General features: G+C 39.4%; 1 protein-coding gene across 2 annotated transcripts in view; it reads left to right on the top strand.

The window, feature by feature from the left end:
- fnbp1l (formin binding protein 1-like) overlaps window positions 1-13,806 on the top strand; it is a 93,784-nt gene that overhangs the window by 71,517 nt on the left and 8,461 nt on the right. For both annotated transcript variants that reach the window (XM_088599020.1, XM_088599019.1), the window contains exons 7-11: window positions 95-223; window positions 2,697-2,843; window positions 6,326-6,529; window positions 11,945-12,054; window positions 12,595-12,727. In XM_088599020.1, coding sequence (XP_088455146.1) covers window positions 95-223; window positions 2,697-2,843; window positions 6,326-6,529; window positions 11,945-12,054; window positions 12,595-12,727 — 723 coding nt within the window. The remainder of the gene's footprint in view (window positions 1-94; window positions 224-2,696; window positions 2,844-6,325; window positions 6,530-11,944; window positions 12,055-12,594; window positions 12,728-13,806) is intronic.

The raw sequence follows: 13,806 nt of genomic DNA, 5'->3' as shown, positions 1-13,806 counted from the left end.
CCTGTCCTTTATAGTAAAAGCCAATTTTATTTTTTTTCCCTTTTAAATTCAAGTTACATTTCAGTTTTAACTCTGCTCTTTCTGTGCTTTACAGGCAAAGTCACAGCTTTACCTGAGAACACACATGGCTGATGAGAGCAAGAATGAATATGCGGCTCAGCTACAGAACTTCAATGGCGAACAATGGAAACATTTTAATGTTGCTATTCCACAAATTTTTAAGGTAAATCTTTTTTTTCCTGAGGTTGACTTCATATTGTTGGGAAAACATTGGGTGTTATTTCCCTGACATATTTTACTGTGAAGTATAAGAAAAGGTGTTACGTAGCTCAACAGATTGAAAGAGACATTAGAAGGTTCTTTTTGAAATAATAATAATAATATAATAATAAACTTTATTTTATATAGCGCCTTTAAAGGTGGCTTCTCAAAGCGCTTTAGAGGATGACAATAACAATAAATAAGAAGACTACAACAATAAATAAGAAAATTTCACAAGACAGGACACAATTATAATTACAACAATACAACAATAACAATAGAGGAGACCGTGGAAGATGGTATTAAGAAGAGCAGAGGGGTGAAGAATGGAACCAGTTAAGTAAAGGCTTTTCTGAAGAAGAAGGTTTTGAGTCTGGATTTGAAGGAGTTTAGAGAAGGTGACTCTCTAATATCCTTGGGCAAAGAGTTCCAGAGCTTGGGGGCATAGCAGGAGAAGGCCCTGTCGCCCATACAATGTAGACGGGCTTGGGGGACAGTAAGTGGGGGAGTAGGTGGGGTGGGGAGTAGGGCGATAAAAGTTCAGACAGGTATTGAGGTGCCAAGCCATGTAAAGCCTTGTAGGTGAGCATGAGGATTTTAAAGTCTACGCGGAATTTGACCGGAAGCCAGTGCAAGGACTCCAGGATAGGAGTAATGTGAACACTTGCACTAGACCTGGTCAGGATTCTGGACATACTGCAGCTTGTTCAGAGTAGATTTAGATACCCCAGGGAGTAGAGCATTGCAGTAGTCAATTCGAGAGAATACAAATATGTTGATCAGCTTTTCAGCCACAGTTAATGATAGCATAGGGCGTAGTCTTGCGATATTTCTAAGGTGAAAAAAAGATGTTTTGACAGTATGCTGTACATGTGGGTCGAATGTTAAGCCAGAATCGAATATAACCCCAAGGTTTTTCAATTTTGATTGAAGCTCAAGTACAGAGCCATCTACAGACAGGGTTACAGGACTGGCTTTACGAAGTTGATGGGGGGTACCAATAAGCATGACTTCAGTCTTGTCACAGTTAAGTTGAAGGAAGTTTTGAGTCATCCAAATTTTTATGTCAGAGATGCAATTAGATAGAATAGAGACAGCCACATCAGTGTCGGGTTTGGTATGGATGTATATTTGAGTATCGTCAGCGTAAAAATGAAAGCTGAGGCCATGTGATCTTAAAAGCTGACCAAGTGGGAACATGTAAATGCTGAAGAGCAAGGGGCCCAGTATTGAGCCCTGGGGGACACCAGACTTGACAAGACCAATTTCAGACCTGTACCCATTGAGAGAGACAAAGTGACAGCGATCAGTGAGGTAAGACTTAAACCATTTGAGGGCAGTGTCAGAGACTCCAAACACAGTCTCGAGACGAGAAAGAAAGATGTTTTGGTCAACAGTGTCAAAGGCAGCACTGAGATCAAGAAGGATGAGTATGGAAAGAGAACCATAATCAGAAGCTATTAGGAGATCGTTGGTGACTTTGACTAGGGCGGTTTCTGTGCTGTGAAGTTGACGGAAGCCAGATGGAGGGGTTCGAAAAGGTTGTTTGTCATGAGGTGGTTATGTAACTGAAGTGTGACAGCACGTTCTAGAATTTAAGAGAGAAAGGGTAAGTTGGAGATGGGGCGAAAGTTGTTAAGATTGTCGAGAGCCATGTTAGGCTTCTTTGGCACTGGGGTAATAGCAGCAGTTTTGAGGACCGTTGGTACAATGCCGGTGCTCAAGGATTCATGTAATCCTATTCTTAAATATTTTTAAGAATATTATTTGTACATGAACTAGTGGAATACCTTATGTATAATTCTCAACAAGGGATATCATTACTTTATTGATGAAGAAGATATGTAAAGCTTTCTACATTCATCAAGTATAAAAGGAATTAATGCCATATGATACCAATACCATATTACCAGTCTCAAGTCTGTGAGCAAACAGCTATTAACAGACAGGCTCATTGTCCTTTGTAATGCACTTCACAGAAGATAAAGGATAAACTGACTACCATGTGACATCTTATAATGAAGGAAACAAACAAAAAAGTTGTAAAGGTTTAGAGATTAACAAAAGCTTAACAATAGGTGCGTTACGTTTTCTCTTTTTGGAAGCCTTGTTGCTTATTGAATTGTCTGCACTAAATTGCATAATTGGATATATCCAAGTAGTGTAATGGAAAAATATGAACAGAAGTCACAATGTCTGGAAGATTCGGTAACTGGCCTGGCCTTGGAATGAAAGTCACAAGCAAACACAACATGTACAGTGTCTGTTCCTTGATTTTGATCAGTTAGTGCATGATAAAAGGTTAAATGTCTCAGTTTAAGGTTGTTAGCTGAATTGGTGCAGTTGCGTATGTCACCTGTGTTTAAGGCAGCTTTGCATGCGGCACTGTGGGAAGGGCTCACTGGGATTTCTCCTGTGTCCTGGCTCGTTTCCAGAACCTGCAGGACATGGACAGCAGGAGAACTGTGAAGCTGGGCGAGACCTACAAGAGCTTCGCTGATGTGGAGCGCAGAGTCATCCCCATTATCTCCAAGTGTCTGGAGGGAATGGTGTCGGCTGCGAAGTCGGTGGATGACCGCAGGGTAGGCCCAGACACTTGACCATTCGTTTTCTTCACTTATTGTATTATTTGGGAATACAGATTTTTTCCCAGATAAACTGAAACTGGGAAGACCACTTGCATGTTGTTCTTCTGCCCAGATGTTGGGTAAGAGCAACTTACAAAGACTTCTTCAATTCAGAAACCTTTACTTTTTCTTTTCTTCCTGGGTATACAAAACCACCGCCTTCACTTTTTCCTCCTCTTGTGGGGAGGCAGTAAAGATCAGCACATAACAGATTTTTAGGCCGTAGCACCCAGCAGGACAGAAGATGCCTCATGAGAACTCAGGAGAGTTCAAGCCAACAAAGAAATATGTATAGGACCAGTCTGTGAGTGAGAGCATGATTTCTTTAAACTCGTTTAAAATTAATCTAGAAATTATTTTCCACATTTATTAGTGATTTAAGATCAGATTTAATATTTTATCTACTGAAGAGTTAAAACATGAAGAATCATGTATGTTTCTTTTAAAGTTTCTAGAGATGCATAACCTCTCAAAGCCCACAGACCTAAGAAAGCTTTGATTGGCTTCAATAAAATGAACAATTGCTGGGGAAGTCGGATAACCACATGTTATGGAACTGCAATGTTCAGCTGTTCTGTGCTTTAATTGCATTTGCGTTTTACCCACATAAGCGTGAATCACATTTAACTGTGCTGATGCAGATCGTATTGAATGTGTGCTTGACATTTATAATTGCCATCTAGTACAGGAGACAAAGAGTCTGTTTTGGTAAATCAGAGAAATCTGAACTGATGAAATGATCTCTTAAGATTTTGGGGAAGCTTAAAGACCACCAAGGGCAAATCCAAGAAGAATTATTTCAGTCAATCTGTCAAATTTAGCAATGTTCTTATTCCCTTCTAAGCATTTGCTATACCTGGTATTACGGATAATAGAATTTGTTTCTGTTACTTCTTTGATTTACTTTCTAAGAGGTTTTCTCTTGATTTTGGGACTTATTCAATCTGAAGAGTCTCCTCAACAGAGTCATTTGTCTTTTGACATACCGGCTGTTCTACAGCTTACAGGACAGGAGAGTTGGCACCTATTGGAGGAGCAGCTTACCCTTGCCGGTGTCATCGCAGGCCTCTGGGACTCGGCAAGTGCCACGAGGCAGCCCTTGCCAAGCCCTACCCCACCCTGGCAGGACTAGGCGATTGTGCGCTGCTGCTTAGGGTATCCAGGTCACCTCGAGGCTGGAAGAGGGGTCATTGTGAAATGCAGCTCACCATCAGTGTTCAAAGCATTTTAATGTAACAATGTGAAAGTGCAGTTCATATTATAACTATGAAAGTCCTATTCCATTGCTAGAACCGAACCAGGGAGGGAAAAGAGCCTTCCTCAATCTTTCATCAGTCAGACTTGTGTCCGAGGCAACTCTTAGTTAATACAATTGCCTTATACATCCCGAGGTGACTACCTTTAGGTAGGTAAAGTGTTACAGTGTGAAACAGTATGTAGAGCAATCTATGGTAATTATGCATTACCATAATGTAATCTAAGCCTTCCAGCAGAAATACATATTAATGTACAGACAGCCACACATCGATGTGTATTGTTGAAATGTTGATGAGAAAGATTGTCCAAATGCAAAGGATCCTGGTACAAGAACTTTTGTTACTTGTGTAACATCCTCTGATTTATGATCACAAATCTGATGCAATAGGCTCTTAGAAACAAGAAAGGGAATCTACGAAACTGCTCTCATAAGCAAGAAAAGTTTTTTCTCCATTACTTTTTGTCCCTGAATGATAAAATGACTAATCGCAAGATGAATGAAAACATGGATTTGTCAGAAAAGGTTAATGGAGGTGTTCCTGTTCATCAGTAATTTGGTATTTAAGCTCTTTATGCAGCAGAGTTTATGATCTGCCCTCTGTTTTAAATTAGCATAATCCATTTCCTGCTCACAGCTGTTGCTTTTAACACAGCTGTTTCACCAGATTGAAGACTTTAGTGATTTAACTATGCTCTCATATATGAAGAGGTTCTTATGCATCCTGGAACTTAAAATAAGAGGCCTGACTCCTTTTTTTGACCCATTCATCATTTATATGGGTGTTATTTTATATGTGGTTTATCGTTTAATTTCTTCTAGACTAAGGTCAACTTTCAGCTGCAGTTTAAATTTGATTATAAAAAAATTCCGGAGTTGTCAAGTTTTATTGGCTGAAAATAAATCTGTGCAGAACACTTGTCTCTTCTCTTATGTAGCCAGCTAGATTTATCAGTCTTAGTTACTCTGCTTGTCTATGTACAAAGAAACCACAAACATTAGTTTCATCATTCAATTATATTTGCCTCATATGCGGAAATTGTCTATTGTAATCTTTGTAAAAAATAACAATCTCTCGCTGACATGTAGTGTGCTCTAGAGTGGAGGGTACATGATGGAGAAAGGATTTATTACTGACCAGTCAGACTGGAAGGGCATATTTAGAGAGACCAAATGCGAAGGAGCTAGACTTTAAACCAGGGGTAGGTACCCTAGAAGACTTAGGTAATCTTTGATTCCATCAGGCAGGAGTAGACAACCTTGGCTTCTCCGTTCCAAAGCAGTTCATTGTTATAACTGTGTTAATTTTTTTTGCCGGGTTCTATTAAGAATGCATTAAATAACCATTACCAGAAAGCTGCTTACCCTGGTGATGGTCGCAGCTACCCAGTATTTATCCCAGAAAAACAGCATGCAAGGTAGGACAGAGCTCACAACAGCCTGAACTGGATGAGATCACAGGACCACAGAGCACGATTTAGCAGAGCTCATCACATGAGCCAGGGCGTCTTTTTTGCAGTGGGAAGAAACTGGAGAAAATGTGTATCTGTATTGGTAGAATTCACACAGAAGGCTCCCCAGCCCAGAATCGAACCTGGCACCAAAGAGCAATGCAGCAGAGCTCATTGCCCTGCTTCTGTTCTATTGTCAATTAAATAATTAAGGATTATTTCAGTAATTAGTGTACTGGAAGGATCAAAAACCTGTAATGACATGGAATGTCCTAGCCAAGATTGCCTACTCCAGGCACAGTTACTGGCTACTTTTCTCAATGAAGTTATAAAATGTCAAGCACAGCATTCATTCTGTTTCAGGACACAGACAGATAATGTGGATTTTGGATGTGCCTGTCAAAGTTTGTAGTCAACTGTATTAACTACACATGTCAGTTGAACCTGTTACTTTTTATTGAAAGCATTCATTACAAAAGTATTAACTGAGTTTGGTTGTACATCACCAGTTGAGCATAAATGGATCAAAATGTTGAATGTTTACGTTTGTTCTACATTTCTGTTAATGTGTTCCTGCCAATAGGTTGTAGTTATACAGCAGACATTGTTTAATTCTTCGTATCAGTATGGCTTGGCAGTGTCTGTAAACTATATTCTTATTAATTTTATATCAAGTCTCATGCATCAGGGATTTCTGGTTGAGATTTTTCTGACCGTATAATTTTTTCCAGGATTCTCTGATAGTGGTGGAATCCTTCAAATCTGGGTTTGAACCACCTGGGGATTTCCCTTTTGAAGATTTCAGCCAGAACATCTACAGGTCAGGTTCCGACGGAACTATCAGCACTCCTAAGATTGACACCATGAAGACGGATCCCAAGCACTCGCTGGGGAAGGCCAAGAACAAGCTGTGGCTGTTTGGGAAGAAACCCAAGGTGGGGGAGTTTGATACTTCCAGGTGTTTTTCACATTACTGCTTGCAAATTTCACTTTCCAAAGGGAAATGTCTTGGGTTTGTTGCTAAGTCATAGAAACTTGAAATCTCCTTCTGTTTAAAATGCATATAGATCTAACAAAACTAGGAGGTAGTATTTCAGATTTCTAAACCTTAGGTTTCCTTGTTTGTTTAAATATATGTTGAAGATGTTTCGATGAGGAACTGTGGTTGTTGGCTGCAAAGAAATAAGTAAAGGATAATTCAGTGCAGCAAAGTAGAAAAATATATCCTTTTGGCTGTTGACCCTTCTTCAGGTATTAGAGAGCAAGGTAGCAGGGACAAAGAGAGAGCTCAAGAGAACAAAGAGCAGAACAGGTGAGAATGTGCTCACAAAGGGAGATTAGAGAGAGAGGTGTGAAAAGATGAAATTTGTAAATGGATGAAGAGGATTTGAAAACAATTTAGTCTATCATTGAGAGAATGGGAAAGATGCAATCCAAGTTTTAAGTGTATAGTCTCGGCTTCTCTGGCTTTAAGAGTTGAGAAATCCCTATTAAAGGAAAGACCGAAAGTTGTGAGAGCTTGGCTGGAAGAAGTGAAATGGGACCTCATTTTGCCTCTCCCTGCTACCTTACTCTCTCTCTCCCTCCAACATTAAGAAGGCTCAACAGCTGAAACATGGTTTATTCTCTTAATTCTTATAATTAGTGTGAAATTAACCTTCTTTTGCCTAATATTAAACACTCTGCAAAACTGTTCAGTCTCTTTAAATTTATCAGCAATTTACCAACTGTGGTCTCTGCCTCGCAGATAACAGGACAGCTTCCCATCATGATTGTCTGAGAAGTGCAGTAGAAGCACGAATCCAGTCAGAAGAGACGGTCAATGCAGAACATTACTCACTGTCCAACGGCATCTGTATTTAGAGGAGATTGAAATAAAGAGATAAAAGTCTTGACAGAACTGGAAAGACCCCAGTTAATGTGATTTGACATTTCCTCTTTGATTAAATAATTGCTTTCACCAGCACACCAGCAACTTAGACACAGTGCTTTTAATCAGTAGTCAGCCCTTATTTCTGTATGCTTGTTTGTGTTTTCAGTGAAGTGATTTTACCAGCTACTTCAGTTATCTTGCTGTTAGTGTGAACATTTCTTTTCAACAGCTTTTTTTAACTGCAAGAGCAGAGATGTGCTGTACTCACAGCAGAAGTTCTGGAGGCTGAGTACTGTGATAGGAATGCCTGTAAATCAGTAATATATTGTACACAGAACCTATTTCCTGTTATTTATTAACCATAGTTTTTAATAACATTTTGAGAAATACCACCTAGTTAAACTTTGACCTTGCCTGTGCTGAATACACTCCTAAAGGTAATAATAGGATCTTCCCATTTCTGTTTTAAAAGAGACACATTAATTTGCCAGATTAATCATCCTCTTTTCCAAACAGTAACTTGATGCTTCACTTATTTTTACAGAATAATCCTGAAGTGATTAATGTCATCCTTTTCTCTAACTGGTTCTTCACTGGCTAAATGTATTTAGAACGAAATTGAGTATCATATCGATAGGATCCTCTTACTTAGTGTTATGAAATCATCAAAGATGTGTAATGGCATGGAATGGAGTATTCATGAAAACCTACTCCTTCTACAGGGCTAGCGTTCCTGTTTTCGGAATGAAGCTGTAGGAATTTCCCACACACTTCTTTAAACACGAGCAAGCATGAATGACCCCCTGATTTCTAAATGGTTACAATATAATGTCAGAGCTTGCCCGGGTGAGCAAGTGTTGAGGTCACTGGTCAATAAGTATATTTAAGTCAACACATATCTTTTATTTCAGAGAACCCTATTTCAGTTTAACTGTAGTAACTTTTTAAGCACAGTTCTTAATACATTTGGGTATTTTTTGTTGTTTTCTACAGATTACTGTGAATTCATGGTTGATTTTGGCAACTAGCTCATGTTTTGTTTCTGTTGCCCCAGTCTCCACCCTCCTCCCCTCCCCACTCCTGCCCTGCCTTCACTTTCAGCGATATTCAGTCTCCCAAATTTGCCAGTGACCCTATAGCTTACTGTCTCTGTGAAATGAAGACAATAAAGCCCAGGATCCCTTCATTTAGGGGCCTGAAAAGAGGGGTAAGAACACGTGTGGGGTTGAGTTTGCTGTGGTTTTGTGTTGGATTTTCTTATCTACAGACCTGCGTCTCTCTTGCAAAATGTACATACCTCCCAAAATTAGCACAGTTCTAGTCCTTACACATTACAGCACAAGGACCATTTTCTTTGGTGCTTTAACATGGAGCCAAGCATGTCTGCAGTTTAGCTAAACAAGACAAATCAAATTACTTGTGTGCTTCCAGTTTTTTTAATAAAATGTTTGTTAAAGAAAAATATATGACTTGTCACCCACACCAAATCATTGGAATAAGTCTGCTTTTTTAAAATTCTATAATCTGGTGGCTTCAGAAAGTAGGGATGTTACGAGTATGCATACTGTACTTGAATGTAGCAGTCACAAATTTCTAGTCTTTCCATAAGTACTACTTAATATTAAAATAAAATCTATCTTTTCAAGATCTAGCCCATTATGAGACAATAAGAACAGACAACTAATAAGCAGTGTTCATTGAGTTACACGTGTAATTTAGGATTCTGTAAAACCTGAGATTTAAGTTGGAGGTTGTTTAGGATTTGTGTTTTCATTGTCGGAAGAAAAGAATGTCAGCAAGCTAATGTTCCAGTGGCAGCACGATTTATTGGCACACTTCGTGTCATTTGTTAATTTTTAACACCTACATAGAGAAATTGATGTAACCGTAGCCAACAGAGTGTTGGAGCATTGATTTAAGGTAGTTCATTACATAGCTGTTCATTTATTCTGACAGAAGGATGACTCATTTTGCTAATGGAAGGCAGAAGTAATTCAAAAATAGGTTGTTTATTGGCGTTTGTCCATTAATGACCTCACAACAAGTCTCCTTAGAGCAGCAGGCGTGTGTGACATCAGTCTCTGAAGAAGGATGTCTTCTGCTTAAAACTGAACATGGAAAACAGATTACCTTTTCAAACCAATGAGGTTCTGTTAACAACTTCAATTGTTCAAGGGCGGTCCTATTTTGAGCCCTATTGTATTGGTTCAATCTAGTCTTATGTACTCAGACTTAGTTTCTATGTTCTATGTATTTGTCAGGATGTGTGTGTTTTTTTTTCATTTCCATTTTGTCATGAGTTTAATGTTGAATTCAATAGCCAAGCCTAATTAATCACTGTAACCAAAACCCATATTCCACTCCTTGAGAATGTGGCTGTTTTCACTCCATCATGACAGTGCAGCTGAATGATTTGAATGCATGGAGGGCTGTGGGAAATGATCATAGCAGGCTGCCCTTCCATTTCTCTTGCGATCCGGCAGAAGTGAAAATTGACCATTCAGGAAAGAGAAAATGATCAACAGAAACATGGAATCTTTTTAGAACAAAACATAGGAATATTCACTTCAGCTTAGTCTCAAGCCAATATATTCAAAGCAATAACAGCCACATTGTACCAAGAAAGACATTGTGACCTCAGGTGCTGCCATTCTTGCCACAAGGCCCTTGTCCTGAAAGTACAAGAGGAATGACATACTGAATCAAGATGGTCATAGATTCTCTTCCTAACAGCTGGAAATAGCAAAGCCAGGTTTGCATTGAATCTCTAAGGCACACAGACCCACTGTTTTACATAATGGCAACCAGAACAAAGTTTCAGTTGGTCTCATGTGGGCTGAATCTTACAGAACTGTACAGTTAATTAATCAGTCATCTGTTTCAGCTGCTACAGGCCTTAATATGGAAAAAGAAAAACAAAATATATGTCAATATTAACAAAGCATTAAGGACTCAATTCGGGAGCAGGTAGCTTCAGAAATTTAGAAGCAGCTCAAATATCCTTAAATATTTGTCAAAACCTGTGACTTACAGAGTAGCCGAAGCATTTACCTATCCTCTATACTACCTCTAATAAACACAGGAGGCCAGCATAAAGGCTAGCTTGTGAGGGTCTTCTCTACTCCATCCAAAGCGATGTAGTTGATTGAGCCAGGAGATGATCAGTATTGATTTAACAAAGCAATAAATAATATATGGTTCTCTGCTGTGAAGAAATGATCCTGTGCAGTAGCAGTCTGTATGTGTTTTTGTCTTTGGTGACATATGGATGTCTGTCAGATGGCTGACTCCTGTTGCTAGAATTGCTTGACCTCAAAAGCAATTAAGTTAAAAGGAATCTTCCGCCCCATTACAAATGCATTTCATTTGGTTTCTGGCATCGCCTGCATGCACTAGGTAGATGCACTGAGTCGCTAAATGCTGCCGGGTCCCAGACTGCATTCCCTTGTGCACAGGCAGCTGGGGTCTTTCAATCTCAATAAACAGTGGTCCTTCAGCCACTCCCCACACCCCACCACTGCTTCAGTTGTCCTTATGGCTGAAAGCTGATGCTTTGCCCATTATCTGATTAAACCAGCCACTTTCAAAAACCTAACAGCTTACTCACTGTCGTGGGTCTGTCCGTGACTCGTGTCAAAATTTTTCTATACGGATTGCTCTCTGCAAAACTGCATTTTCTATTGGAAATAAAAACATTGGTTAATTCCCACATCTGATTCTCCGTTGGAGTCCTGGTGATTGGTAATAATCATAGTAATCATTAGTCATTTAGCTCATGCTTTAATCCGTTGTGACTTGCAGAGATTAAGAGATGAGTTATGCATGAGCAACTGCCGCTGCAGAGGCTCTGATAACAGGACCTTGTTTGACACATCATCAAAGATCAGAGCCCAAGGAAGCCCAGTAGCTGATGAGTTTCCTGGCAGAGCTTCTTTGAATTGGGAAGCATCTGGTTATAAGCTATTTGCTTTAACCACCTAGCCTCTGTTTGCAATCAGCAGGAAGATGAATTTTGACACATCTAAGCACTTTTAATAAAAGGAATTAATACTCTTAAGATATGTTTTTTAATTTTTGTTTTCTGTATTTAATTGAAAACCATATGCATGACTCAGTGGTCAGTAAAGCTGGTAAGCTCTTTCTGCGGCGTGCATGCGTGTTCTTGAGCATGGATCTGATGTGCTGGTTTCCTAAGACTTCACATCCTAGCTTCCTCTTTCTCAAACAGTGAGACATGTGCTTTCCATAGTGTGCTTGGGATTCCAGTTCCATGCTGCAGAATCTGAGCGGGGGAAGAACTCGCAGAGTGTCATGCCATTCTCTGCTGTGTGGACCTGGGCGCTGTCCGCCTAGTCCTTGATCTTGACCTTTGACCCTCTCTCATTCTTGCTTGCTGCAGGAAGCTGAGTGTACCTCTGTTTTTTTTTAATGCTTCACTGGAAAATACTGTACTTATCCTGGGTTGTGGTTTTTTCAGGGGCCAGCACTGGAGGATTTTAGTCACCTTCCCCCTGAGCAGAGGCGCAAGAAACTGCAGCAGAGGATTGATGAACTCAACAAAGAGCTGCAGAAAGAGGTGGACCAAAGGTAAGGGCCTGACTACGACCCAGGACAGATGAACTAAGACAGTCGTGGTAACTGCCTGGTGGGGGTATGACTGTAGTCCAAAACTCTGCGACTGCATGCCTGAGTAAAGCAGTCAGGTGTTGGATCAGCTACTCCAGCTGTCACCTTCTCTTCTAACAGCTGCTGAAACTCAGTTCGCATGAACAAATATGTAGGATTTTCAAAGTGTAGTTGTTCTTTAAAACCGATGTTACAGAAAGAATATATTCTAATGAACTTGTTTTGTATTTTGCAGTTTGAAAGACAAGTTGAGTCAAAACATAGGGTTGTATTTATATCCTTCTAGTTGCTCAGCTTCCCTGTTAAACTATTAGGTCATCTTCATTTGTAACATCACCATAAAATACTTTACTCGTTCTGTTATTTTGGCATTTCAGATTGGAAGCTGTGCAGTTTTTTTATTGGGGGGGTTGGTATGTAACAAATTATTCTTCAGCTTTTGAGAACTGTTTTTTAGAGTATAATTATCCCAGCCTGCTCTTTGTTCTTTTGTGTCTGCAGAGATGCACTGAACAAGATGAAAGACGTCTACGAGAAAAGCCCTCAGATGGGAGACCCTGGAAGTCTGCAGCCCAAAATAGCTGAGACCATAAGCAACATAGAGCGCCTCCGAGTGGAGATTCACAAGAATGAGGTAACTCCTTCACGATGTTCTGTCCTGAGAGACGTCTGGCTCTCAGTGAGTTCTGTTACTTAACAGTGCATGCCTTGATGAGATTTCCCTTCAGACTAAAATTGGTACACATACACTGTTCTGTTGAAAGCACAAGATTGCCTTCAGTGATCACACAGCTCTCACTACTCAGAGTAGTGTCTTTTGTGAAAACTCACTTGAAAACACTTTGATCACTGCAAGTTAGGATCCTTGCAATATCTGTTTTTTGGTAAATTAAGAAAGCCAGGAATGGTATTTGTGGCCCATTTCAGTGCATTCCCGAAGGCCTTAGGGACTGTTTTTCTAAGGCATTAACATTTCCTATTTAGAGTTTTATTAAATCTTTTTTGTTATAAATTATAGGTTTTTGCCCTTCTAAGTGTTAAGATTGGATCAAAATAGCTTTGAAAAACATGTTCTAAAAAAGTTAACTTCATACTCAATATAATTCTGACTGTGTTGATCTTTTTGTCGGATTGTTCTTTACGTTTTGTGTTTTGAAGTCGAACCATTCGAAATATTTTGTATTAGTTTTGGCTGTATCCCAGATGTAAAAAAAACATTTAATTTTAGACGTTTTTTATTTAATTATTAGATTCTTTTACAAAAGTGGAATAACAGGGATACAATTAAATTAGGTTGTGAGAATAGACTGAAAAGGGTTAATGTGAGCTCCGAGTGCTGTAATGGCTGCACATTGTTACTTCCACTTGGTTTTATGTGATTTAAGAATGTTAGGAGGTGGCTTTGATAACATATCAATAGCGCCCCCATGTGGCTGAACGTTGCCATTTCTTCTCATCTAGCTAAACAAGATCAGTGGAACACAATATGAACCATTGTTTGTACACGTTTATGTAGCAATATGTGTTGCTGTTAATTTCCTTAAGTTTAATTCAAGAAGCAAAGTAGGCTTATACCAAGTTGATGTTATTCTTCTGAGGCTGTGTTCAGTTTTCTGGTGCTGTGATGGATTGCATGACAAGTATAATAAATAATTTCTTGTATTTATGTAGTTCATCCAAAAGATTCCCGAAGTGTTTTAAGTATAGGAGGGG

This window comes from Lepisosteus platostomus, chromosome 11, assembly GCF_059453375.1.
Source record: "Lepisosteus platostomus isolate fLepPlt1 chromosome 11, fLepPlt1.hap1, whole genome shotgun sequence".
NCBI classification, from domain to species: domain Eukaryota; kingdom Metazoa; phylum Chordata; class Actinopteri; order Semionotiformes; family Lepisosteidae; genus Lepisosteus; species Lepisosteus platostomus.
Note: the sequence above shows the minus strand (reverse complement) of the source record. Positions and strands in the feature narration are given on the sequence as shown.